Genomic DNA, 27,341 nt, shown 5'->3' on the forward strand with positions numbered 1-27,341 from the left:
AAGGATCAATAGTGTTGAAAAAAATATCAAGCTGTATTTCATGGTTTTGTGTTTTTCTTGACAATCAAGCATTTGGTTTTGGTTTTTGTCAAGTTACTTTCAAAAAGTCAAACAATAAATATGTATATTTAGACACCCTTTTGCCTGTTACCAATCATTGCTTAATATATTTTTACAATCCCAAATGTAATTTGTTCAATGATGATTTGTTTCTATGTACAAAACCAATGCAGGCCTGCTTATAACTGTTTCTCCTTAAGTTCATACTGGCGCATTTAGTGTTCTTCTCTGTAATTATGTAATATGCTGAAAGAAGAACAACAACATGATTCACTGCGAGAGGCAGTTCTGATCAGTTCTGAATGTACTATGACGGTGGAGACTGTTGATTTGGCAAAGGTCCAGCACAGCATGTGTAGGGCTGTCTCTGTACGTGTCTAAGTAAGAGATTGGTGGAGAGCAATTCAAATGTGTGTGTGTTTGTGTGCGTGTGTGTCACTTGCCTTTTCCCCCTTTTTGGGACTAAGTGGACTGGGAAGCGCTGAGCAAGCAGCTGTGTGTCGGAGGGAAAGCAGATCGGACAATTAGAATGAGCTTGTGTACCGCTCTGCTCTGTGTGTGGTTGATTGGATCAGAGAGCTAGCCACTCACAGACCCTTCGTTTTGGGCCATTGCAGGTAATTACCCATAGGTCTGTGCTCCCGACTATTGGATCTTCAGAACAATTACGCCCACGCCAGCAGCTCATCCGAGCATCGTTTATTACCTCAGCCAGCAGATTGACCTTTTAAGATGCTCAGTCTGAATGGCAATTCAGATACATTACAGAGAGCAAGCTTGGGTGAGAGGGGGTATTTTTGAAACTATCTTTCAATATTTGTAGATATAACCTTTTGTTGATTTCAAAACAGACTCCTGTTGTGGAGATGGGAGAAACATTTAAGAAACCTTGGGAGGAGCAATTCAGTGAGGGATCCCCTCCTCCAGAGACGGTTGAGCAAAATCTCCTGAAACATAATTTCAATTTACGTTACAAAAAATATGTTCATGCTTTCCAATGGTCACTAACAGTGACAGCTATATGCCCATACTGAAGGCTGTCTAAGGGAGCAATTCATTCAAAATAAGTGATTAAAACAACAATATATCCAATATCAGTGTTTTATGTTTATGTTGTTCGGGTAAACATCCTTTGATTTATTGCAATGGGTTAACATCCCAACTGTCCCTGAGAAACTGAAAGTAGCAAAGGAAACAAGGGCAGTTGTTATCTATGCTTTTTCTTGACAACGGTAGCTCAGGGACATTTGGCTGTGATTGGCTGCAAGACCAAGATGTGGCAGAAAAGGCCTACCTGGCTATGAACTATTGGGACTTGAGATTCACAAACTTGGAAGGTGACATTAATTGGATTGCCAAGGTTTATCAATGTAAATCCCAGTTTCCAAAAAGAACATTGGTACCCAGGAAGACATTAACAGATGGCCCTATATAAAGGACACCAAAGGTGAAGTGGAGCTCCTGATTGGAGGAAATGCTCCAAAGCAATGGAACCTTGGGAGATTATAAATAACCAAGGTTAGAAACCTTACGCAGTAAAAACCCTTTTGCGATGGGTGGTGAATGATCCGATTAACTCTTGCTCTGCCAAGAGTAATGAGAATGGAAAGGCTGACTAACTGCCAATCGAATATAAATTGTAGATGTAGATCAACTCCTGGTTCAGCACTATAACCACTTTCTTGAAAAAGAATACGAGGAGAAAAGGGAAATGCCAGTTGAGGATCACATGTTGACGCTGAGTGCATCAAGTTCAGTAACCCTCAAAGATGGACACTACTAGAGTATTTGCCATTAATACTTTGGAACAAGGATGTTTCCCCACATTTGGCCCACATTATATTTTTGATAATTAAAAACATGATTTGAGAAGCTCTCAAACAGGCTGATTCATGGAAAAATACAAAATGCATGGAAAAATAAAATGGACATTCAACCCTCGCTTGGAGCCTAAAATGGTGGGAGTATGGCTCATTCAACTAGTAAAGAAGATTCAGTCCTATAAAAAGCCAATAATGGAAACAGCTTTACAGACGGTCTTGTGTAAGGGGGAAGCTATTCTGAAAGACAGATCAAGTAGAACAAATGGCCAAAACAACCTGGAGCACCTCACTCTGAACCCTCTGCTCTCCCTGAGAGCAAGCTAACAATGCTACCTGGACTAGTCAGAAAGGAAATGTGTACTTATGAAGGAGATGGAAGCAAGTGCAATGTATAGCTGACCTATTCTGAAAGAGATGGATGAAGATGCCTTCTCCTCATGCAGGAACGAGACAAATGGAACAATGTAAAGAGAAACTTCACTCCTGGAGACCTTCTCGTCATCATGGATGAAAAAGCACCAAGGAACTTTAGATTGATGGTGTGGTTAAATCCTTGCCTGAAGCAAATGGTGTCTGGAGTGTCTTAGTTAGGAAGAAGACTTATATCCTGCAGAGGCCTAAAAGTCAACGTTGTCTCCTTATAGGGGCAGCTATCTGAGGCTATGTGGTTGCAGAACAATCTCTTTTCTGTTCCTTCAGTTGAGTAGAGTTTCCTTTTCTAGTTGGACTCTTACACCTATACACACTCATACATCATAAAATACCTTGTACAGTACATTGTCTGCATATTAATAGATACTGTGAATGCTGTAAATCTTGATACTTTAGTAGGTATGGTTTGTTTATTGACTCAATTGGAAGTAATTGGGAGTCAGATGGCTGAGCGGTGAGGGAGTCGGGCTAGTAATCAGAAGGTTGCTGGATCGATTCCCCATCATGCCAAATGACGTTGTGTCCTTGGGCAAGGCACTTCACCCTACTTGCCTCGGGGGGAATGTCCCTGTACTTACTGTAAGTCGCTCTGGATAGGAGCGTCTGCTAAATGACTAAATGTAAATGTATTTCCCTCATGCATATTTCTCTGGTTATTTGATTGACAACCGGTAGCCCCTCTTTTTAACCTGCATGAGCGCATATTTGGCAACCCGGCCTGGGCAGCAGGAAGTCCTTGCTGAAGGTGGTGATGAGATTTTTTGACCACAAACACACAATGACAACTTTGATGTCGGCCACCTTGGAAATTCATAATTTTAGATTTTTTTTTTACTAAGATATGTTTTTTTTGTCTTGTGTAGTTTATTATTGCCCTTTATCTGGATCTCTGGAATAACTTTTCTCAGGAATGTCATGTTATGAAACAGCAAGGGCAATGGCTTAATGTTTGGTAAAATAAAAAAGCACTTCACCACATTGTGAAACATAGTGGGGGTTGTTGTGGCCTGCATGTATGGCTGACACAGGTACTGGCTCGTTCATGTTTATTGATGATGGCAGTTGTAGAATGATTCAGAAGTGTATAGAAACATCTTAGCTCTTAAAGCCGGCGGTTCGTCTTACAGCACATCAATGATCCAAAACATATTGCTTCAACAACAACAAAAATCCTACTAAATCTGGAATACATTTTGGTTCTCAGAAATAGAGGGGACTATGGTTTAAAGGTGTTGTAATGTTTGAACCAAAATGTATGAAGATACGTTTAATTAAACACGAGAATGTGCACTTTAGGGAATTGTTTGATTGTTTGGTTAAAATGTAAAACAGTGGAGTACAGAGAAAAATCAAGTAAATAACGTATTTGTCCCAAACATTATGGAGGGCACTGTATACAAAATCGAGGGACATAAAATGTTTGTCATAATTGAGGTCAGATTGGGCTGGTATGTGAGATATCTTATGAAACTGACACGCCATCTGTTGGCACTACCACGAAAATTATACTAAAGAAATTTGTGGATATATTCAAGCAACCGTAATATTGTACAATTTTGCTAAGTGATTAAATATTGTAAGCTAAAATCATTAAAATCCTCATACATGAAAGCTCCCCAGGAATATCTGATGAAACTTTGTCTCTCCAAAAGGCCAACTAACTGGAGTATTTTCTCAGTTTCTCCCCCTTATTCACTCTCATACACAAACGCACACACTCAGTGTATAGTTGATGAAAAGAACAAAGTGAACATCTTTATTCAGTCATTTCAGTTTTACCTTTTTCCAAACATTCCTCAAACACTGGTGAACATCTGCTGTGCAGACATCAGGTTCTCTAAGTGACAATTGTCTTCCCTTAGATACCTTCATTAAGTACAGGTTCATCAATATTCAAATCTTTCAGTCTATTTCACTTCAAGCATGACATAAAGAGTACAACTTCTTTCATGGTGTTTTGTAGGAAATATTAGCAAAATATGCCATGCTTTAAAAAATGTGTTAGTTGCATACTAGGCTATTGTATGGATCAAGCCGTGAGCCATACACTGTGCAGCTGAGAAATTGAGTGTTTAGGCTTGTCTACAAAAACACTATACTAGAAAATGTTGACAATCAGAAACATAATTCCAAGCTTATTGAAAAATGTACATGAGCTGACTATAATTCAAAGAGAGAAAATAACATAGAATAAAAAAGAGTGGACCTTGGGCTTGTTGCCCAACAGAATAACAATTGTATTTAAGGGGAAAATATATGTTTTCAATGTGACACCTCTTTCTGCCAGACTACATAATGGTGGGATTCATTTTTTCCTAGTTGCTTTTCCCCATATGCCAAAGTTATTGGATTCAACATTATAATTCCTTATTAGGGTGACAATGTCCATGTTTTCTTTCCCTCCCTTCTCTTCATTCTGACATCTGGCAAACGCCGCTAGAACATAGTTTCTGCACCTGCCTTCATTACGTATGGAGAGAACACAAAGGAGGAGTCAGAGCATGGATATGATCCCTTCTTCCCTTCCACTCCTGGTGAGGAATGAGGCCGACACACTGACAGAGAGAAGCAGTGCACTTTCTGAGGAAATCTTATTTCCACACCATCACTAGCCTTTTGTTGGAACCCTTTATCTTCTCTCTACCCTCTCTCTCTGTCAGCTACCATTGCATCACCTCAGGGTAATACTAGTTGGTAAAAGAGCACTTTACCCTAGGGTTGAGATTTCAAAAGTTGGAAATGTAGCAGAACGATGGCCCTGCTTACAGCTGCTCTCAGCCTCACCCCTCAATGCCCGTGGGTCAGTCTCATTTGGCTGGCTGGGGCTTCAGTCAGTCTGCGGGGGGCAAACGTCACTGTCAAGTCTCCCTGATCTGATGAGTGGAGTCCCCCTCTGACCTTTGTCACTGTCAGGAGGCTGGAAGTGCCTCGTCACAGTGTCAGAGACCAGCTGGCTGCTCATCGACCTCGTCGCCAAAGAGCCTTCGTCAGTGTCAGCATCAACTGGTCTTCGGACCAGCCTGGTTTTCAGAGTCTGCCCTCAGCTGTCAGCTGTGCTTGGACTTGCACTTGGCTTTCCCTGTCACTCAGGGCCTTTGCATCACTAACCCTGCCTCTGCTCTTTGGTGCGTCTGTCCAAGCTGCAACTGGTCTTGATGCACGGCCTGTTGACCCACACGCTCCTGGCCTAAATGAAAGGGCTGCTGTTGATGTTGTTGTTTCTCCTCATTCTCAAAGCGAGAGGCTACATGACCCTGCCCATGCCCTTCCCTCCTGTCACCATGGTGACTGTGCCCCTTTCTATTCCCCATATTGCCGTGGTGGCCATGCCCTTGCCCGACACCATGGTGATGGTGATGGTGGTGCTGGTGCTGGTGTCTGGTATCTGGAGTCTCCGCATCCTCAGGCTTGACCTCCACTGTCCTGTTACACTCTGCTGGAAACTCAGAGCTCTGGGAGACAGAGGTAGAAGAGTGTCAGTTTTAGCAATGTGTGAGTGTGTGTGCGCGCTTGTGTGCGTGTGTGTATGACCTACCTCATATCTACAGTCCCCACAAACGCGTTTGCAGTATGTATCCTTAATGGCATTTTCTACATAGGGCGTCCCCAGAACGGAATAGGGGAGGGATATGTGATAGCTGAGACGGCCACACCTGGAAGACAAGATGCAGGAAGATTTGAGATTAGAGGGGGTTATCTTGACTTTGAAAACTGAAAGGCTGACCGCGTCGCTATGTACACATTCACAGTGTCTGTAGTTCTGTTCTATTATATCTTATTCTGTCTCTATCCATTGGTTTTGTTATCTTCAGACTGCATGCAGAATAACTGCATGCAGTCTATCTGGCAACTGCTGTGTTGACATATCTGTGAAAATAGTATTAGTCAACATGATCACATCCATACCTTGACTATGATGCTAGGCAAAATCATGCTCAAATGGATCAACCAAAAATGAATGGACCTATCATAGATGAGGAAGTCATCCTTGTCTCCTGCCAGCGCCTGCCACACATCTGCCTGGTCGGACTCCTGCTGGTACAGGGTGATATTCTCCGACAACTTTTGCCGCAGCAGGTTGTGTAGTCTCTGTGATTGCTCCCCCCGGTGGTTCACCACCATATAGGTGATGTTCTCCAGACCCTGACCTTCCAACGTCTGGCGCAGCCCATCCATGCTACTCCCAGGAATGAGAGAAGGGCATATTCAAATTCAGACAATAAGACAGGGAAGAGGAAAATAATGTGGTACGATGATGATTCATGTTACAAGTCTTCTTTCTAACACGCATTTTACTTTTACTTTGTAACACTTTGTAGCACTCTTGTCAACATGGTGGACAACATACCGTGATGCCTGCACCAAACAGAATAATCAGCTGGCCTGGAAAAGAGCCACCACTGTCACCTGGCCCATTGCATCCTTCATTGGTTCCACCTCACCAATCTTCCAATCTGGTGGAGGTTTACAGCGTGTCCCCTCCCCCTGACTCTCTGCCCCGCCCCCAGGGAGCAGGCAGAGAGCCAAGAGAAGGTTCAGCCACACCCACATGGCTGAGCGTTAACGCTGGCTCGAACAGCTGACCCCAGAAAGGAATTGAAGCAAAGGGAGGAAAGAAGGAGGATGAGGGGGAGGGGTAAAAGAAAATAAGGGAAAGTAAAGTCAAACATGCAGCATGAAAGTGGAATGAACATTTTGGTGAAGTTTTGACCTAATTTCCACATGACAATTTACAAACTTCTCCTTTCATTAAGACTTGAAAAGACAAACAAATGTGTCTTCGAGGGTTTATCCAAATCAGGAAAATGCAGCATTCATTTTGTTTTTCAGGCTATGTATTCAGTTTAAGTTTGATCAGTCTGCATTATAACAATCTTTAAGTGTACAAGTCAGTAAACCAATTGTTTTTCAAACTAATACTTCCCATTCAAACAAACCCAAATTCTACTAAAGGATTTTTAAAATCATATTTAAACAACAGTTGGAGAAGAGCTGGATATTTTCTAATTAAACTTATTACTATTTCTTATCAAATTGTTTAAATTTAAGAAATGATTAATCCTTTAATTGTCCATATTCTCAAACAATAATACATGCCTTTTGGACCGAGTCTACCAAAAGCAGAAAATGTACTACACAATTAAACAAGTACGATTTATCAAACAATAGAAGCGCTAAACCTAGCATGCATAGTAAAGTAACTGTTGAACAATGTTATTACTTACAAAGTAGTCAATTTGTGTTCCTCTACTCTGTTCCTTCTTGAAGCAGCTATTCCAACAAAAACAACCCCAAACCCCCGCTCCCCCTTTTTATACCACGCCTGTTGTTTTCCTGACAGAAAAAGGAGGACAAAGTTCAGCATGGTTTCTGTGTTTCTGCTGACTCTTGCACTTGTGCACGAGTTCATTTAGTTATAGCTCAGTTATTTGTGTAACTCATTATATATTACTTCTTTTTTTTTACCGACATTACTAACCCCACTGTACGTTTTGTTTGCAAGGTGGCAACAATATTCAGACAATTTCACAATAAAATGTGTTAACTATCAAGCGAACCCATTTCCATGTAAATTTTATCGCACCATATCTTGTTTGTTTTACACTTCTGCATGAGTTGGATGGATCAGTATCATTCCTCTAAGACATTGGGCAGTCTCCCACAGAATAGCTAGGTCCAGGCTAACTGATTTAAAAACTGAGCCTTGGACCAGAATTTCTTATCAAATGATTAGAAAAACAGAATCTTTAGGAAAAATGTAATTGCAGTACAATTATTACAGAACACATATACACATTTGAGCTGTTATTGCTCAGCATAACTGCATGCAAGGACAAAGTACAATCTAAAATCCCTTGCATAGGAAAACCCAAGGTCCAGTGTTTAGTGATCCTTAGGAGGCAAAGTCAACTGATAGTTAACTGTCTACAGAACATTAGTGATTAAAATCCTGATAGTGTCCAAGCATGATTTTTGAACCAATCACTGACCCATTTCAAATCAAACGGAGACCAGGTTCTGTGTGGGGGGCCTACAGAACAAGTTTTGTGGGAAATTACTCAATGTAACAATGCATATTCGTGAATAGTGAATACATGATGTATTGATATTTGACATGGGCCAAGTGAGGTACCCTGACGGATTCTTGACATACTTAAATACATCACAACCTAGGTAAGTAGGCTGCAATCACACACACTGCCCTATATGCCCAACATTAGCAGTTGAGTCTAAAAAGTAATGTCCAGTCACGTAAGAAAAAGTTAGTAACTTTAGATGTAATGGGACATCACCGCTTGGGAATTTAGACTGAGGTAAGATTCAGAATCATCCCCGCCGGTTTCGCACTCACAGCACTGCGAGTTTGATGCTATACCTTTTTGGGATTGATGCCCATCCTTTCCCTTTAATGGTCAAGCATTCCATTACTTTGAAAATGTTTCACTCCTCTCTATGGCTTTCCAAGCAGGCCAAGCACGCCATACCCTCGGGATGTGTCAATCCTCAGATGTTAGTGATCGGCAACTCCATCACCAGTAACAAAAAAGGCTACCAATAAAGTTTACCTCAGGGTGCTGGCTTACACTAGGCCAAGCCACATTGCACACACATTGATAATAGGTATAACTATATTGTCAAAAATGTCAGCACCAATTATGTTTGGCTAAGGCAGTCAGGGGTCATTTAGGGTAATATACTAAGAGAATTTGGCATTGCTTAAAAGATGAGTTGGCATTAGATAATAGTCCTTGGACCTTGTTCGAAGCCAGGGGGAAAACCACATGGGCACTGGCCCCAGTTGAAAATGGATTGATGACCTTAAGTGTCCCACCGCTGTTGATTTGTCGGGCTCTGGATAGTAAGTTCTCCATGACAAGAACATGCAATTTTCATATACAGGAACAACATATTATCCAAGTTGCTATGAATTTAATATCTACAATGTTACAATATTCTGCACTACAGTTACCTTCTCAATCTCTTAAAGGAGCCCTGCCCTTTTAACAACAGTGGTTCTGATCTGCTTGACAGCAAAAATATATGATTCAGAACTAAATGCATTGTTAATTTATGTTCACAAATAATTTTATTGTTAATTTAATTTGAGGATCATGTTTTTTAATTGTAATTTTATTTAAACACATTTACATTATCCAGACACTCTTATCCAGAGCAACTTACACTAAGTACAGGGATATTCCCCCGAGGCAAGTAGGGGGAAGTGCCTTGCCCAAGGACACAACATCATTGGCACAGTCAGAATCAAACTGGCAACCTTCTGATTAATAGCCCGATTCCCTAACCGCTCAGCCATCTGACTCCTTACATGCTCTTCTGGTTCTACCCATCGGCACTGATTTGCTTTTCACAATGTATGCTTCAAGTTTTTGTCTAGCCGCAATGTTTGGGACTTGTTTGGGATCGCATTGTTTATGATCATTGACCTGTGCACTTTTTGCAAAGCTCTCTCTTGGAAGTCACTTTGGATAAAAGCGTCTGCTAAATGAATACATTTAATTAAGATAAGAGCGAGTCTATGGGGCAGGAGGGCAGGGATGGAGGGAGAATGGAAGGGGAGCAAGCAAAGGTTTTGGGCCACACAAACTGCTTTGGTACAGGAAGATAACATGGTGCACATTTTTTCTTTGGGATTTGCAAGCTTTCTAGTTGAACTTCATGGCTGCATATCTCCCTCCTGGAGATGTGAGGCCTGCCACCCTGCTGTCTTTCACCCTGTCCCTCCGCCCCACCGGTCTACTGTGGGTGTGAGATTTGCCTCAAGTGTAAAATGCTGGTGTCCACCTTGACACACTGACGCAAATACCTGCACACTGTGTTAGCGAGAGAGCTGGGTATACAGAGTGCTCTCCAAGGTTAGAGGACAGTGTAATGTCTGCATTGAACAGCCTTAATAAAGCTGTTTCATGCCTCCTGGCAGGCAGGACTGCGAGACGAGACACAAGCCTGATCACCCCTCTGCTCCACTACGCAAACTAGCCTGTACATAAACCAGCCTGGCACCAGCCTGGCTTCAACACCTGCTGGCCCAAAAGGAGGTGAGAAGTGCAGAGGAGAGAGGTCAGGTGTACCGGATGGTGCCGGAGGAAGTGAGGATGGACTCAATGACGGCTGTGTAGAAGTGCACCATCGTTGGCTTTGGCAGGTTGAATTTCTTCAGCTGCTGTAGGAAGCGCATCCTCTGTTGTGCTTTCTTGGTGAGGAGAAGAAGGGAAAGAGGAGAGGTCACGTCATCCTTCCTCCATCGAACGTTGTATGTATTGATCTACTGATGGGAACATTCATGAAGTACAGTGTACAAAAAAAGTAATAGATAATTTCGGACACACACAAACAAACAGATGAACATGCACACATACACTCACAAAAACGATACTATGCCAAAATAAATTGCTCCAATCAAAAATTGTTGAAGGATGACTTTGTGAAGGATGAAGTGGAGCTACTTTTTTAAGGGTGCCGAGAACACAAAATATACATAAATAGTAGGCAGTTTGGTCGCATCGCATCCCAGCAGTCTTCATATTTCCTGGTGACATTATCAGCCGTCGCCATCGTGTGCAGAGCAGGAAATAAATTGCATTTTGGTTGGTGGTTCTGCTGGCTGTAGACTGCAGGAGGAGCATTACAATACAAGACATGAACAAAATCACTAATTTCCCTCATTGCTGCCATTGAAAGTATTTTTTATTTTTTTAATTCCAAACATTATGATAATGCATTAGACGGGCTTGTGTCTTCGTCAAAGTCATCCTCCTCAGCCTCAGTGATGGTCACCTTAAACACCTGCAGAGTGGGTGGGGGGGGGAGGAAAGAGGAGGGGGGGGCGGCGGAGTGGAGTGGATCGAGGAGAAAGCATTGAGGAGAATTAGTCTAACTGCAGTTTCATACAGCACCAATAAAAGCAGCCTCTCAATGCCGGACCCCTGCCCTGCATGTTTAAGATGTTTCCCTGAGCTTGACGACTCATTCATTTGAACCAGGTGTGTTGGAGCAGAAACATCTAGAACATGCAGAGCCGGGGGGCACTGAGGGTCAGGACTGAAAGGCTGCAATAGAGAACGCTTTTATCCATCTATCCTATCACTCCATATAGCTTTCTGTTTACATCTATCATCCACTAGTTATTTTAGCCAGTAGGGGGTGCTGAATGTATATCCATTCCTCTCTCACTCTGTCTTCCATGTTATTTTAGCCACTACTGGATGATGTATATGTATCCATCAATTCTCCAAAGTGACTTACAAACTGCGTACTGAGCAATATAACAACTAGATGTCAACATATATCCATGGATGCATCCCTCTCTCTCTATCCTTCCCTCCCGTTAGTTAGCTCCAGGTGAGTGTGTACCTGGTCCTCATCAGAGTTGTCCTCCTGGCTGTACGCGTCAAACTCCACCTCAATCTCCACGATGACGTTGTGAGAGTTTGAATCAGAATCCTGGGTCAGCACATCCTCCACCTCACTGGCCAACCCACTGGCCTTTTGGGGGAGGGGGGGGGGGATAGAGAGAGGAACGGAGTTTCCGGGCTCACACTCCTCTTCCTCTCTGGCCGAACCTGCTCGGGAAGAGAGCGCGCACACACACGCGATCATGTAACACATCAACATAGATGAACGCGTTAATCATTGTCAGTAAGATCTGAGCGGTCATGTGCATGTGCTGAGTTTTCTGTCCTTGAATAGTCTCTCTTGGAGCTTGTCAACAGGACTATGCATATAGACTACATACTGCTTCCATCTTTCTCCACACACACACACACCAGTGAGTCTCACCAGGGTCTGTGCTGCTCCTCCTCTTTCTCCTCCTCCTCTCTGAAGTGGATGAAGAGTGACTGTCCGAGTCGGTTCCCTGGAACACAACAACACTGTCATTAACTGCCACATGGTCTACACACACTTCTAAATCAATCAATCAATCAATCACACACACGCTTCCCAGGGGGCATTAAGCAGCTGTTTCTTCCCCATGGAAACCCCTTGAAAAACGCCCAGGCAAACATAGGAGGGGTGTGTTCTACTGGTTGTGTGTGTGTGTGTGTGCATGCTGTTGGATTGAGTGAGGTGTGTGTGTGCATGCACATTTGTTTGAGAGGACTGTTTGTGTGCAGGGGCGCCACCAGGAATTTGGGGCCCCATGAAACCATTTTTTGATCATTTCTATTAGTTTTTCTATTTTGAGGGGGCTCTGTCAGTCAGTGATCTTTACTTTAGAATGTTACAAAATGAATTGGTTTCAAATGATATTGCAAAGAAACACTCAGTCATACATTAAATATAATAGGAAATGAATACGGGTCATTTTTTACCCATGTTGTGCATTAGAAGGGGTTTGCATAGCTTGTGTATCAAAGGATTAAAAGAGCGTTGTTGCTTGGTCTAGATAGATCTATGGGACCCGTCACTAGGCAACACAGCAAACAGAGTTAGTCTCAAACACCCCAGTCTTTTTTTGCGACAACGTTCTGTAGTTCCCTTCAGTAAAGGGTTAGCAACGGACTTGCAGAATTTATGTCATTAGAGGTGAGACATAAATGCTCATATTCTGTCTGCCGAAGTAACTAGAAACGCGTAGCTATGTCTTTTCATAATATTAAATGTAGACCTTTTGCTTGCTATTGGGAAGTAAATGAACCCCCAAGTTAATCACATATCTGCAAACCATGCTAGATACTGAACTAACTTAACCTACAGTTAGAGCCTAGCTGTCAGTACAAGACTAGCTAGACTACTGTAGCTAATATACTACCAGTTTAAGGTTTCAATGCTAGAAGGGTAAAGTCAATGGACTTAAAATCTCGCTGGTTGTAGGTACTGATCCCCAAACCATTTCTCCCTCTCATAGATTTCAAGTCAACGTCCTCATGGATGCAACTGCAAAACCGCTAAGAATCCCACCTCAAATGGCCATTTATGCCGAAAAGCATGAAATATTTGATTTGGTCCAGGTACAGTACTGTTAAGTTATGAAATAATACAGAAATGAGCTGATATTTACTTCCATGCAACACCATGGCCCGCCTTAAGCTATGGTGTCACCCCAAACCCCCGTAATTCGCACACTGGTGTCAAAGTAATTTACTATGTTATTGTGGGTTTGTATGTAGATACTTCTTAAAAACTTGATGGTGGACAAGCCTGACGATCCCATTCAGCACCTGATTGGTCTTCTCAAGAGGGGTAGTGTCCAGGGTAAGAACCTGTAGGCTATTGTTGTACATTAAACGGACAATGTATTCCAAAATCAAAAATACATATTATTGCTCTGACTTGGAGTGCTATTGATCCATCTATTATATAGATATATTTCGAATATTTATTATTTGTATAAAAACAAATGGGTGGGGATTGCCAAGTTTTGGAGATGGTGTAGTATGTCTGCCTTTTCTCTAATATACTTTGTCACTTGCCTAAAAAGGTCTGTGGATTATTTTAAAGACAGGGTGGGTAATGTTGAGAAGCACTTTTTGTCATTTGCTAAAATAAACTTTACATCCTGATAGCTACCAATAAATCTAAAGGTTTGACAGTAAACAAAATAAATCTTTTTTGAGCACCACAATTCTACCTAATCTAGTTTGATTATATTCGAGAGAAGGCATAGCCTACATCTTTATGGTGGATATCTTTAAAAATCAGCAACTCACCCCAAAGCAGTCTAGATTAAAGGAATAGGAAAACAGATATGAGGAAAAATATAGTTTTTGTTGACCCTTTAAAGATGCTGTAAAGTGGAATCGAAAATGAGTTTTATTTCATCCCACCACAGAAGAATGTGTTGTTAAGTACCCATCCAAATTCGAATGGAAAAAAAACACTGACAAGTATGTTAAATTAGGCTTTGAAATCGTGAGAAAATCATCAGTCTTCTCTGCTTGAGACTGGGGGGGCGTGTCGCCTGAAGGAGCTGAAGCTCCGCCCCCTCGAATTTATTGAATTTAGCAACAACAGCAACACTAACTAAATCAATTGCAGATATCAGAACAGACCTACCTGTGTTTTATGTGTTAATTACTTTGTCTTTGCATCATACCAGCTGAGTAACAGAATGCAACCAACTGTGATCTGACGTAGATAGGTCGCTGTGACGTAGATGGGTCGGGTTTTGGCTCCGCCTATACAAAACCTGAGCTGACGGAAGAGGAACTGTTCAACGGTTTAACTCCACATTTCAGTGTGACGAAGTTTTCGCACTTTGCACATGCTTTCAGGAACTAATTTCACATGTATGTAATGTACTGAGAAGCAAATCATGGAATTTGCTTTACAGCATCTTTAAATATCGCTCTTCAAAGTGCCATTTAATATTTTCACCACTAAGTGGCACTGTAGCTAAAGGATAATCAGAAATAAATCCCATCAGAATTTTTTCTGCTGAGGTTATGATTGAAACATCTCTAGCTCTAGGTCTAAACGAACAAATATTTTCATATCCCATTAATCTATTCCCTGTTCACTATGGTTTTAACAAACTTTTATTTGAAAGGAAAAATGTGTGCGTCCTGTTAATTGAGGCAGACATATTACTCAAAATGAGTGCTCAGTATCTTTGTGTGTTTTTGTCTTGTTCCCTTCTGTCTTAGTACCAAGAGTTATGCTGTTGGGACCACCAGCATCAGGGAAAATAACTATTGTAAGATGGATAATCGTTGAAATGACAGCTATCCTCAGCTGGTCTGAAAAGAGTAAAATGAGTACAATTAATTTGGTATAAACCAGAGTAAAATGTGCCTATACGCTGGCAATAAAATGTTATACATTTTCAAGGGAAAATGTCAATGTTGAAAGTGTTGACTGTTTGATGTTTACATTTCTAGGCCAGAAAGCTGTGTGAACACATTCAGGCTATCCACATCAATACCAGCAGCCTACTGATGGAGGACACTGACCAGACCATGCGAGCGCTGCAGTACAAAGACAAACAGCAGGTACGGCCCAACACGTGCACACACACACACAAGTTCATGTGTCGTTAAGTACATCTTTTGAGGCATGGAGACAGTTGATTGCAAGTTGGACTGTGTCCTTTCAATACCCATAGAACATGAGAACCCGACAGCAAATTCTTGTAAAACGGAAGCACAGACAACGTTGAGTAAAAGAGCTTATTTTCTGTACATTTATGTTTATTTGACTGTTGTTGTTGTTGACAGGAGATTCCAACTGACCTGTGGATTAAGCTGATTCAGCAGCGGCTGTCAAAGATTGACTGTGTGAGACGGGTAAGGCCCCTCTCTCCAAACCCATTCCTTACACACATTAATACAAACATACACTGACCTATCTGGTACACAAACAGACATGTGGTACTACTTTAAATGCTGGATGTCCTTTGTCAATTGACAATGTTAAGTAAAATAGCAATGTTGAAAAAATAAAATGTGTGTGTTTATGCAGGGCTGGATAATGGAGGGGATCCCTCGCACTCATCAGGAGGCTTTATCCCTTCAGAAAGCTGGCATTTTCCCAGATCATGTCGGTAAGGGCCTCATACTATGCCTGCTGCACTGCCACCTAGTGGTGATCTGAAATCTGGGTGTAGAATTAAAGCTTTGAGGTTGTTCGTCCACATTTGTGTATGTGTCTTCTCTGTTAGTGATGCTGAAGGCCCCGGATTCAGTGCTGATGGAGAGGAGCCATGGCAAAAGGATTGACCCTGTCACTGGAGGTAACATGGCCAAAACTGACATTTAAAAGACCAGCAAGCTACAGAGATTGCCTTGGGTCTTAGCCAATGGGACTTCTTTCCTTTACAGATGTGTACCATGTGACATTCATTTGGCCAGAGGACGAGGAGGTGGCAGGGCGTCTGGTGCCTGACCAAACTATCTTGACAGAGCAGTGTGGGAGTCAGCTGAGGCAGTACCATAGCGAGGCTCACTCCCTCGCCAGGATTTACCACAACTGCCTCAAGACCATTGATGCCGACCAGCCTCACACTGACGTCTTTGACCAGGGTAAGAGGTTAGGTCCTTAGTCTTTGTCTGAAGACACAATAAAAAAGAAGCCAGACATGAAAAGTTGATGGCCCCAGTCTATGTTCGGCACAGAGCCGGTCGTGATGCCTTGGATACAATTATGTATATACGTTATGTATTCATTTAACAGATGCTTTTAACAGAGTCCTCCTTGGCCTTCTTCCAGGCCACTTTTGCTCAAAAAGCGACAGATGGTGCCAACCGAGACAGCCTGTGCGCACACACACACACACACACACACAGAGGCAGTGGCGTGGTGCTCAAGCCTCTAAATTTCATCTCAGCACCCCTAAAAATAATAATATTAAATAATCAAAATGATTATGGTTTATTATCATTTGATGCTGGTAGTTCATGAAGGGACATCCTTAGTTTCATTCATTCAATATTTTGTATAATAAATAAATGTATTAATTGTTATCTAGTAAATTATGGATTTATTAGCAAGGGGGTTTAACAATTTTCCAAGGCACTGTATTCATGTCACATTCTCATTGGGGGCTGAGCACCCCTAAAGGTCTGATCCTAGAATTGCCCCTGCAGAGAGGACATATAACTATTGTCCGGATATATCTGCTGTCGCATAATGGGTGTGAAAGTCTGTTGTATTTCATTTCCCAGTGTTAATGTACGTGTTATCCAGACACCGCTCCGTGGCCCCCCACACACCCAGGATCTTGCTATTTGGACCTCCAGGCTCAGGAAAAAGCCTGCAGGCAAAACTGATCTCCCAGAAATACAACATTGTCAACCGTGAGTTTCAGATCCAAAATTTGTAGATGCGGTACCTGTAGTTTGGTCACTGCTTGCTGTAGTGTGCTGGGGCTGTTGGTTCTTTCCCCTGTGTGTTCCTGCTGGTCGATTGTGGTTCATCGTTGTGTGTCCCAGTCGTGCTGTATATTCGAACCCTGTCCCTTCTGGTTTGTATAGTGTGCTGTGGGGAGCTGCTGAAGGCTGTGTCAGCTGATGAGACCAACATGGGAGAGCTGATCAAGCCCTACCTGGAGGCTGGACAAAGAGGTACCATACAGCAGGTTTAGGATTATGGCTCAGGTCAGCGGCTGGACGAGGGTCAAGGGAGGAATGCAGCTGAGCTAAAATAATATAGAAGGAGGTTACGCCTTGAGCTGGAGAACAGGAGGGCAGGTACTGGAGGAGCTGAGACTGGTTAAGGACAAGGTCTCTTGACTCTAATAACATCATGAGTGGGGGGCAATTCCTGTAGCGTACCGTACCGTCCACAAACTGTCCATAGAACAAATTGGAAACATCTATAGCATGAGAAACCGTGGTTTTAACATAAAGGTTAACACACTGCAAAACGAATCCTCACTCCCTATTCTCGTATATGTCTCCAGTCCCAGACAGCATGGTTCTGCAGGTCATGACAGAGCGTCTGAGCAGGCTGGATTGCACTCTGCGGGGTTGGGTCCTCCACGGCTTCCCCAAAGACCTGGAGCAGGCAGAGAAGCTGCAAGAGTCCAACTTTATTCCCAGCAGGTGAGCAGTGGGGAGTGTGAGATCGGGAGAATGAGTGAAACGGGTGTGGAGGGAGGTGATAGGATGGGTGAAAGGGGGCGAGGGAGCATGGAGGGATGGAAAAGGTATATGTGTGTATGTGTAGAGGAGGGAGGGAAAGGTGGAGGAGGTTGTGGATTGATGAATACTAATATTGGTTATAGATGGCTGATCTCCTGGGTTAGATACACAGAATCATTAAAGATTAGAGAAGAGGTGTAGGAGATGTCATTTAAATTATGTTTCCCTTGCCTCTTGTCCTATCAGAACAGGACACTACAGCACATACTCAGTTTTCAGTACTTTGAGGTTTGAGCAGGAGAAAGTTAGGTTCCAAGCTACTGGATCCAAGAAGGGAGGGGCTGCTGTGTATATCCTCTGTCCACCACAACAAACTAGAAGAGAAAGGGTACAGATGACCCAGGGCCCGGGCATCCACGATAGTCTTAGCTGTTTGGAAAAAGGGGACAAGGAAGGGAGGAGAAGAGGTCTTGGGGACTTATGTTCAAGTTCAAGTCACCATAGATGACAACAGAGAGTTTTAGTAGTAAACCCTTTTTGCCACTCTGCAAACTGAAACTGTCTGATTTTAGAAAAGTCCACAATAACAATGATGTCCTCCTCTCTTCCTGTAGAGTTTTCTTCCTGGAGATGACAGAGGATGTGGCCCTGGAGAGGGTGAGCCTTAGGTCCATCGACCCAGTCAGCGGTGAGAGGTCAGTTTGCTTGTGATGTTGGTCCATGGTTGCTGTTCCACCGAGACCTGTTTTCAAAGATCAGGCACAAGGTTGTCATCATTTCACTTGAACATTGCGTTGCAGCGACATGACGCAACGTGTTGCGATATGTTGCGCGATGGGTTCTTTTTCCCCACCAATTCATTTTCGTCATGCAACGTCTCACATCTTGCTGCAATGCCAGATCCCTCAAATGAAATGAGTAACATCTGAATGAAAGTGTAACCAGTGGTTTAATACGAAAGTGCACATAGAAGGGAAACCTTCAGCTGCACCAGTCCTGCCTTAATCATCTATGTCTGTCTATAGCCTGTCCCCCTGATCTCTGTACAAGTCTGCAGTACTAATACATTTCCATCAATGGCCCATTCTCCTGCCAGGTATCACACAATGTACAAGCCAGCTCCTACCCCAAAGGTCCAGGCCCGCCTGCAGGCCAACCCCTTGGACAGTAAGGCCCAGCTGCTGCAGCGCTTGAGGGAGTACTGGGCCAACGTCCCGGCCCTGCAGAGCCTCTACCCTGAAGCCATCCACATCAACGCCGATCAGGACCCACAAACCGTGTTTGAGTCCCTGGAAAGCCGCTTGGTGGGACGGCTTCCCAACATCGCGGCAGTGCATGGTCAGGGGGAAGACTGAGGAGAATGAATGCCTGTGGTCTGGGAGGGGTTTAGCTTCTGCCTGTCTAAGAAGGAGATTGACACCTGCTCCCCCTAGCCTTACCTACTCCTTGTTTCTGATGTACCACAACTTCCATATATGAGGTTTAAATGTTGTTGTGGTTGTCAGTAATTTACAGTAGCCGGTCAACTCAAGCAATACGTCAACAAAAAAGTAGTTATTAATATTATTATTAGAAGCTAATATGACAAATATTCCTTTTAGATATTTCCAAAGGCAGTCTGCAGGGGTTGCTAGTCCCTACTTTGTCAAGTCAGCTGTATAAATGTCATGATAACATCTTTTACCATTGATGTAGGACCCTTGGATTAGAAATTAATAGTAAAAGTTCTTTGACATCTTTGTCAGTGATCATATTGATGTCCTTTTTATACGTATTTTCCCATAGTTAACATATGATATGAAGATGCTATTTGACTTTAAAAACAATTACCACGCTCCAAAAGCTACTGTGAAAGTCTACTTTCGATTTGACAAATTATTACTTTTGTGGGCGGGTCGTAAAGCCACGTTTAAAAGCACGATCAGGAGAATAAATACAAGCAGCTCTTTTATGCTGGTGCACTTTTATATCACAGCCGTCTAAGCACAAACATACAGTTCTACATGTATTCATACCTAGATACATAAAGAAGTCTTAGACCAAAAAAAACACATTAAACACCAAACAATAGCACCTCACGCCATTTGCTACATGATCCTCATACTACAGATCCAATCATATAGGCTATATCTGAAGATTGACATACATAACCCTCAGACAATACTCGTTGAGGGAGCAAACATGCTGCCGCGATTAATTTACCGATCGCTTTTATCTAATGTGACTGAAATAGTAATAATGTCACATCGCAAAGTAACCACGCCTCAGCTACCAAAACCAGACACGTTGAACGAAAAATAATTCTAAATTGCAACAATAATATTTCGATCTCACAGGCCCTGTATTTGTGGTAATACATTTAATGATTTCCCAGTGGTTGTAGGATTATTCGACTGTCCTTGCCAGATACAGTGACTCCAGTTCTTGGTCCTTCTTGGTTTCCCTGCTACCTTATGATTCCATGGAGTGGCCGTTACTGGGACCTTCATTGTTGTCCTCTACTGACCTTCATGTCCTCTCTGCGTCTTCCTTTATGAACGGGATACACCCCTCACCTCGCTATCCCAATATGGCACTGTGACTGTTCGGAGGGAATTCAGTCTCATGTCTGAGACCTCCCATATGGACAGTGTCATCTCACTTCTTCAGTCCTTTGTCTTAACTCTTTCTCCATTCCCTGCTACTCACAGGGCTTGGTTCTATGTCTGACCACTATGTCTGACCACTTCCTTGTGTCATTCGCAATCTCTCCACCCCTCAAGGGATCAACTACGGGCTGGATCTCACCACTCGTTCCCACTCTTTCCTTTGTTCTCTATGTCCCCCTTCTCATCTTCTCCACCATGTTTGCGTACACGCCACTATCCACCTTCAACTGCCTTTCCCAATCTCTCAAGATTCTCCGCCCTCTTATCTCTAAACCAGTACAACAGTCACCTAGTCATGTCACTGATTGAAGTCCCTCTCTTCACTTAGACAGAGCTGCACTCTGGACAGGAAGTCTAGATCCTCTGACTACGTATCTGGCCTTCAACCATTCCCTGCTGATTGCATTCATGGCAGCAACAGCATTGAACAAGTCTCGCCTGCATCTCTAACCCACCAAACCTCTTCTCTCTCGCACTCCTTATAAGTCGCCCTCCTCTTCATCACTCACTGTTGATGATTTTAGGGCCCACTGTGAGGAGAAGGTGTCTGGCATCCAATACTCCTTCTCCCCTCCTACATCACCCTTCACCTACGACAGAGGTGGGCCTGGGGACCATCTTGCCTCCTTCGAGACATTTGAGGACTGAAATAGAACGACTCATCGTGGCCCACCAAGCGACATCACACCCTTCCTGGATCCCATCCTCTCTAACTTCTCCAGTCTCTATCTCTTAAGCTCACACTGCCCAAAAAATAGCAACACCCAACAGTAGTTGGGTTGTGTTGGCTTGGTGTGATATGCCTGTTGTCATTTGTTGGGGCAGTGTGAAAATGAAAGTTATCTTTCCAAACATTATAAACCCAACAGCCAACAGTAGAATTTTAGATAAGAAACTCAATTATTGGGATTGTTGGTTTTACCAAAATCATGGCACTGTACATCTTTGGGTCCTAATCAAGACAATTGACATGCAACTTCATACAATTCCCAGTTCTCTAGATTATTGGGACTCACAGATATTGCTGGAATTAAAGTTAGATGCACATTATATCTTATGGGTCAGGAACATCTTTAAAAACAAACACGGCTACCATCATCAGGCAGAGCAGTGCATCCAGTTATGGATTCAGCAAGCATTTGCAAACGAGTGGACCATAAGGAGCTTGAACTATGACCTCCTTTATCCTCAACACTAGTCTCAGACCCCTTCTCAGTCCTATTGGTTTACAAGTCCAACTGGCTTTAACTTTTTACAAAACAAAATCTTCCAGTGAATATAATTTCAATTTCTTCCTTACCTCAAATTGAAGATGCAACCAGTCTGTTTGCTTAGAAAAATTATTCTACACTTTGCATAATGTTTTGCTATATTCATACTGCTTTCAAATACTGTACCTCCACAAGTAATAGTGTAAATAATAACTTACACTCAATATTTTTCCAGTTGCTAGTCCATTTCATTTGTCAAGAATCACAACTTTATGCTTTATTTACAAATACACTCTAAACTGCTTTACAGTCACTAAATAATGTTTACAGTCCCAGTGACTTGGTGGTCCATATATACACAAATACTGTATATGAGAGCAACAAAAACTATATATTACGGTGTTAATAAAACCTGTTTTGTTGTTACAGACATATGTACACCGTTGACATAACCAACATTAAGCATTCGTAAATGGTGTCATGGTCATTCAGTCTGAGCAACTGCTTTTATACAAGGAGTAAATTGTCAGTGCTATTCACAATAATATATAAACAATGTCACAACAAAAACTTGTCATCATGATTGTACATTGTGAATTTTTACTACTCCTCAGGCCAGAACATATTCACAAATCAGTCATGATTGAGAAACTACAGCAACTCCCTTCACATGTAAATTACGGCCTTGGATTAAAACATGAAAGGTAGTGTATACGCAAAAGCCGTAATTCCATCCAGAATGTAATCCAAGTGTTTCCAGATATTTTTGAGACAATGCCTACTTCATGAACAGATGATTTGGGCATTGTTGATAATTTGGTTGGAAGAATCACGCTAAAAGGTAGTAGTATATGATGAGAATCAAAGCTGAGGGCCAAACATTCTCGTACGCCGCAGAGAAAGATGAAAGATACCAGTTCTACCTTAATAAGGCAGAGGGCATTTTATGAATTGTGAGTTGTGGCTCTGAATTTAAGAATTGTCATAATAAAGCATGTTCAATATACAGATGACTTGGTGTCTTGAACCATACTTTGCATAAGTTAAAAGGAGTAAGGCTAAATAGAGAACCTACATTTCCAGTTTTGCATGCTAGTTGCATGCACAGGCACCAATAACCCCCCTTGTTCTTTACCCCTTCTATTTACAACTTATCACTGAATCTTTTTTACAAAAAAAAGTTTAAAAATAATAATATTTTGGTTACAATTATTTAGTAGAACAAAAACGTACATCAACATATACCAAAATAGAAGCCTTCTGTAGTGGTTAATATATTTAACAATAATCAATACAAATACCACGAATCATACACCCATTATCTTTGATATCAGTCTATTTTCTGAAATACTTTCTCTTTGCATTTCTATGTAATCTGCATTTAATCATTTCAATTGCTGCAATAATAGTTAAAATATCACGTGATATGTTGGGTACATAATCGCAACTATGGCTCCCTATCCCCCAAGAGAGCAGATGCATGTCCCCACAAGAAAAAAATGGAAAGGATATTGGGAGGAAAATACAGATATGGAGAAACAAACACAAAAAGTAGTGGGAGAAAGGCAGGAGATGAGCAGAGCCAACTTGTCTCAGAGCTTCATGAGGTGGGAGAGGTCTTGTGGTGGTGCTGAGGGTGGAGGTCATTAGCAGCCACAGCCCTCCTTTGGAGGCTGGGGCTCACTAGTGAGGCGTCCGCCCTGGGGGGCGGAGGGCTTGTGCTGGACCCCAGACTCGGCTGCATTCAGGTCCAGACTCCCATCCTGGATGTTCTGATAGATTTTCTTAGAGGCCTCCAGGAATGCATCCTCCACATTTTCCCCCCTGGAATACAAACCTCCAATTTGAGAAGTGTAATGAACATACCCGCTCAATACAAGTCAGGCATAAGATGCTGGATGAGTTCAAACAAGTCTATGCATCCAAGTCAAGCACTACACAAGTCACCTTAAAACACTTTTAGTGTCTCTGCTTTCACTTACGTTTTTGCACTGGCCTCCAGGAAGAGGAGACCTGCCAACATAAATGGGTATCAGAAAGAGAGACAACTTGAACAGATGCTACCATCCAGTACTGGGTGACTCCTCCATGACAAACAATTACCCCTGAACATTAAAGGTTCTGGGGTAGTCCTGACTAGGAGGTTGCCACTGGATTTTGAAGTTGATATAATAGTTTGTAGCACGAAAAAAAGTTGAATAGTCACAGAAAGTATATTAAATAGATCTGATGGATTACATTGTTGCAATATGTTCAATTTACAATAAGCACTGAACTGTGGATACATTGATACAAGTGTCTCTCTTACAAATCATTAATGTTTTAGCATATTCCCATGGTAAGTAGGATCCTGAAGTGAGATTGAATTTCATAAATGGCTGGATAATTAATAGAAGCGAGAACGTCAAATTGGTAAGTAAGGTAAAAGTTGAATGGTTTCTTTTCCTTCCCGTCTGGCTGTCCTATGTCGTAGACTGGGAACTGAAAGTGTTGCTTTCAAGAGAAAACTGTTGTGGGAAGAAAGAAACTGAAAACAGGACAGATATGACTTGAACGCCACTTGCTGTAAAATCATGTTTCAATGTTTACCCTGGGACCACAAAGGTTAAACCCATATGTCCATCCTTAGCTTTTTTCGAGTCGAGAATTGGCGGAATGCGCAGCCATCGGTCACTATTGGAGCCAAGTTCTGCTAACAATAATAGTTTGGAAAACATCCCTTCAGCGCCGACTGATTAGCAAAAGGATTAATCGGTCAACCTCTTGTCCCGACCCCTCCCTCCTTGTTCCTGTTGTAAACCTGTGCCCTCCATTACCGTTCTCTTCAGCAAACTGCTTGGCCTCCTCATATGTCACATCCCTTTGGGCCTCCAGGTCTCCTTTGTTTCCAATGAGAATTATGACCTGAGAAAGTCATAGCAACGCAAGTCAAAATAGCGATAGATTAAGTCAGTCTTAGTTTAGCAAGGAATTGCTGATAGTTAATAGGAGTTTTTTGAGTGAGTCAGGTTCCAAGCTTATAGACTAATCTTTTGTAGTTGGTCAGCTTTTGATTACTCACTGTTAGGGTTATTGAGGTTCAATGTGTACAACTAACTCACAGTGTTGGGGTTGGTAAGGTTCCTAGCATCTGTTAGCCAGCTGCTCAGGTGGTTGTAAGTGCTTCTCCTAATGACACACAAAGGGAGGAAAAGTTTATAGAAAACCAATTTGTCTTTAGACTATTTTTGTTTGTCTCAGCGTTGCCAGATGGGTAAAGTTACAGTATCGTAATAAAATCTTCTGTAGACGAGTCATAATCAAAAGAACAAATAAGTGTAACTGTAATTTCAATAAGCACATACTGAGGCGATTGACTTTTAGACACCACTCTACTATAACAAAAGTTGTAGCATGTTCAGCATCTACATGGAAAACATGCATACATTATCAGTTCAAGTTCCAAACAGTCGACCATAATGTAATCTTCAAATAGGCTACTGTGTGCAACTCCATAATTGTTCATGGTGATCTTAGCCACCTTACATTACAACAACGATGACACAAAGTTTTCCTGTCACTGCCTGAGACAGCTTTTTGCAGTCCAGAAAAATTTGGGTCCCTTTTAACATACATTATGGCACTTGTGCCATAACAATACAACAATGAATGCACATCTGGCAACGCTGGTGTGTGTGTGCGTGCGTGCTGTACCTAGTGATGTCATAGACCATGAGGGCCCCGGCTGCACCCCTGTAGTAGCTACGTGTGACTGCTCTGAAGCGCTCCTGGCCAGCCGTGTCCCAGATCTGCAGCTTAATCTTCTGGCCACTCACCTCAATGATGCGAGTACCAAACTCCACTCCAATGGTATGGGGGCAGTCTGCCATGACTGAATACACTCAAATAGGTCAATCATCTACAATTTGTCATCTATCTCTGACAGCAAAAACTACTGGCTATAGTTCTGCCTTACATTTCTTTTCAGTAAATTGATGAAGCAGACAGGACTTCCCAACGCCCATGTCACCTAGAACAATGGAGAGAATCACAATATTTTTATACCAGCGTAGATGAGTGGACCTACGGCTGGGTCTGAATATACAGCACAAAGTAGATCGAGTTGAATGTAACTAAGCACAGTAAACAATATATGTTTAAATCGACAGATCTAACGGGCATGGCTAGATTAACTGCTTACCAATGATGATGTATTTGAAAATGTAGGAATAGTTATATGGAGCGGTCGTCATTTTATCCCTGAAAATATTAAAAGGCAATAGTAGAATAGTACAGTACAGTATAAAGTAACCACCTAATCACACAGGCCGCAATCTAAACTACTATAGTAGCCTAACGCTACATAAACTAAACAGACTTGCTGGACTTAGCAAACTATCTTAACGTATACTGAAATCTTTTTGGCACTAATCTTGTTAGCTTGAAAGTGATTGTGTTGACAATCATAGCACTAGCTAGCTACTATATTACATGCGATCGCTCTAGCTGTAAACGTTCGCGTTTCATTATATATGCTAGCTCCACTCTTCTTTGACAGCTTGCTGCTAGGCTAATATCCTAACGTATGAAGCTAGGGTGCTTAACTAGCTAACAGGTCAAATGTTCTAAAGCGAATGATAGATCGATCATTAATTTGGTTGATATGTTTTTCTCCCGTCTCTTTTCTGACGCTAACAGGCAGCTATGCTAACTAGCATGGCGTAGATCAAATCTACTAGCTAGATGTACACAGTAGCTAGTGGTGGGTTGCCGGATAGGCCACTGATTTTTGCTTGTTATAAATTTCTAGAAACATCGAACACGGTGCTATCATTCTTCTGTTCAAAATCAAGTATCAGACAACTCTATATTTGCTTTACCTTGTGATGTTCCTATCTGTCTAACCATGTAATTTGACTTCGTTGTGGTTCAGATTGAGAGAAATCTGCATAGCCCTCCGTGGTTTATGTCATCAAGCCCGTGTTAGCCTGAGTCAGGTGAGTTTCATACTACAATTCTGACAAACCTTTTGGGCTGAACGCATTTTTTGTGTTGTTGTTGATCGATTAAATAATAATAATAATTATATAGTTTAGTACCATCTGTTGGCAACCGGTTTGATGATACATTTTTACAAACGTTTATTTAAATAGTCTTCTCAGGCAAATCACCTGAACCAGATTGTTTAATTGAAAATATCAACCAATAGTGTACGCTTTTGCGCCGCCGAGTCAGTCCACTTTTTTTTTCAATTTCTCAAATGTTAGCCTAACTCAACCGGTATTTGTATATGCACAACAGATAATTAGTAACATTAATTGTAAAATAAGAAACCAAAGCATAGGCTATTAGTAAGAAAATCCTTAACTCTCATATCGACAGTTAGCTAGCCTGTATAGCATATCATTTCTGGAATTATGGCTTTTGATTTTGGTGTGCCATCCTAATATTTCGTCACATTAATTTAATAGAGTACATCATTGTAATTATAGTTAGATCTATTTGTACCTTTATGGTGGGCCAGTGATATTGATAAGTGTATTAATTTAAGCAATTGACAGCTTTCCTTCCTGACTTAAGCAACACACAGCAAGTGTTGCTATTAAGTGATTATACGTACATGTATATATATTTTAAAAAACGTGTTAA

The 27,341-nt window shown here is 41.9% G+C and overlaps 3 protein-coding genes and 1 long non-coding RNA gene across 4 annotated transcripts; 2 read left to right on the forward strand and 2 right to left on the reverse strand.

Moving 5' to 3' along the window:
- Positions 1–324: 324 nt before the first annotated feature.
- Positions 325–1,152, forward strand: LOC146232727 (uncharacterized). Its single transcript, XR_014742284.1, has 2 exons — positions 325–677; positions 912–1,152. It is a non-coding gene; the product is annotated as an uncharacterized LOC146232727 (long non-coding RNA).
- A 2,887-nt stretch (positions 1,153–4,039) lies between these two features.
- On the reverse strand, positions 4,040–7,649 carry selenop (selenoprotein P). Its single transcript, XM_084690606.1, has 5 exons — positions 7,541–7,649; positions 6,664–6,894; positions 6,280–6,492; positions 5,851–5,968; positions 4,040–5,767 (listed from the first exon to the last, which is right to left on the reverse strand). The coding sequence occupies exons 2-5, from the start codon at positions 6,864–6,866 to the stop codon at positions 5,117–5,119; spliced, it is 1,185 nt and encodes a 394-aa protein (XP_084546732.1). The 5' UTR covers positions 6,867–6,894; positions 7,541–7,649; the 3' UTR covers positions 4,040–5,116.
- Positions 7,650–12,751: 5,102 nt separating this feature from the next.
- Positions 12,752–20,303, forward strand: ak8 (adenylate kinase 8). Its single transcript, XM_084690133.1, has 14 exons — positions 12,752–12,860; positions 13,183–13,285; positions 13,445–13,529; positions 14,921–14,970; positions 15,155–15,265; positions 15,491–15,559; positions 15,735–15,816; positions 15,934–16,005; positions 16,094–16,294; positions 16,937–17,068; positions 17,246–17,335; positions 17,674–17,815; positions 18,469–18,549; positions 18,951–20,303. Exons 2-14 carry the CDS (start codon positions 13,202–13,204, stop codon positions 19,207–19,209), a joined length of 1,458 nt encoding a protein of 485 aa, XP_084546259.1. The 5' UTR covers positions 12,752–12,860; positions 13,183–13,201; the 3' UTR covers positions 19,210–20,303.
- A 1,634-nt stretch (positions 20,304–21,937) lies between these two features.
- On the reverse strand, positions 21,938–26,870 carry LOC146232730 (ras-related protein Rab-14-like). The gene is made up of 8 exons (XM_084690134.1): positions 26,573–26,870; positions 25,894–25,952; positions 25,669–25,722; positions 25,407–25,584; positions 24,815–24,881; positions 24,530–24,617; positions 23,696–23,726; positions 21,938–23,537 (listed from the first exon to the last, which is right to left on the reverse strand). The coding sequence occupies exons 2-8, from the start codon at positions 25,943–25,945 to the stop codon at positions 23,360–23,362; spliced, it is 648 nt and encodes a 215-aa protein (XP_084546260.1). The 5' UTR covers positions 25,946–25,952; positions 26,573–26,870; the 3' UTR covers positions 21,938–23,359.
- Positions 26,871–27,341: the final 471 nt, after the last annotated feature.

This window comes from Hypomesus nipponensis, chromosome 24 (genome assembly GCF_054491055.1).
Source record: "Hypomesus nipponensis isolate SF chromosome 24, ASM5449105v1, whole genome shotgun sequence".
Lineage (NCBI taxonomy): Eukaryota > Metazoa > Chordata > Actinopteri > Osmeriformes > Osmeridae > Hypomesus > Hypomesus nipponensis.

Excerpts from the sequence above, each read along its gene's own strand:
- ak8 (XM_084690133.1), top strand. The coding sequence starts at position 13,202 with ATGGATGCAACTGCAAAACCGCTAAGAATCCCACCTCAAATGGCCATT. Across the intron at positions 13,286-13,444 it reads AAATATTTGATTTGGTCCAG|ATACTTCTTAAAAACTTGAT; the intron begins GTACAGTACTGT and ends GTTTGTATGTAG. Across the intron at positions 15,817-15,933 it reads CATTTTCCCAGATCATGTCG|TGATGCTGAAGGCCCCGGAT; the intron begins GTAAGGGCCTCA and ends CTTCTCTGTTAG.
- LOC146232730 (XM_084690134.1), bottom strand. The coding sequence starts at position 25,945 with ATGACGACCGCTCCATATAACTATTCCTACATTTTCAAATACATCATC. Across the intron at positions 24,882-25,406 it reads ATGGTCTATGACATCACTAG|GAGAAGCACTTACAACCACC; the intron begins GTACAGCACGCA and ends GTGTGTCATTAG. Across the intron at positions 24,618-24,814 it reads ACCTTACCAACCCCAACACT|GTCATAATTCTCATTGGAAA; the intron begins GTGAGTTAGTTG and ends TGACTTTCTCAG.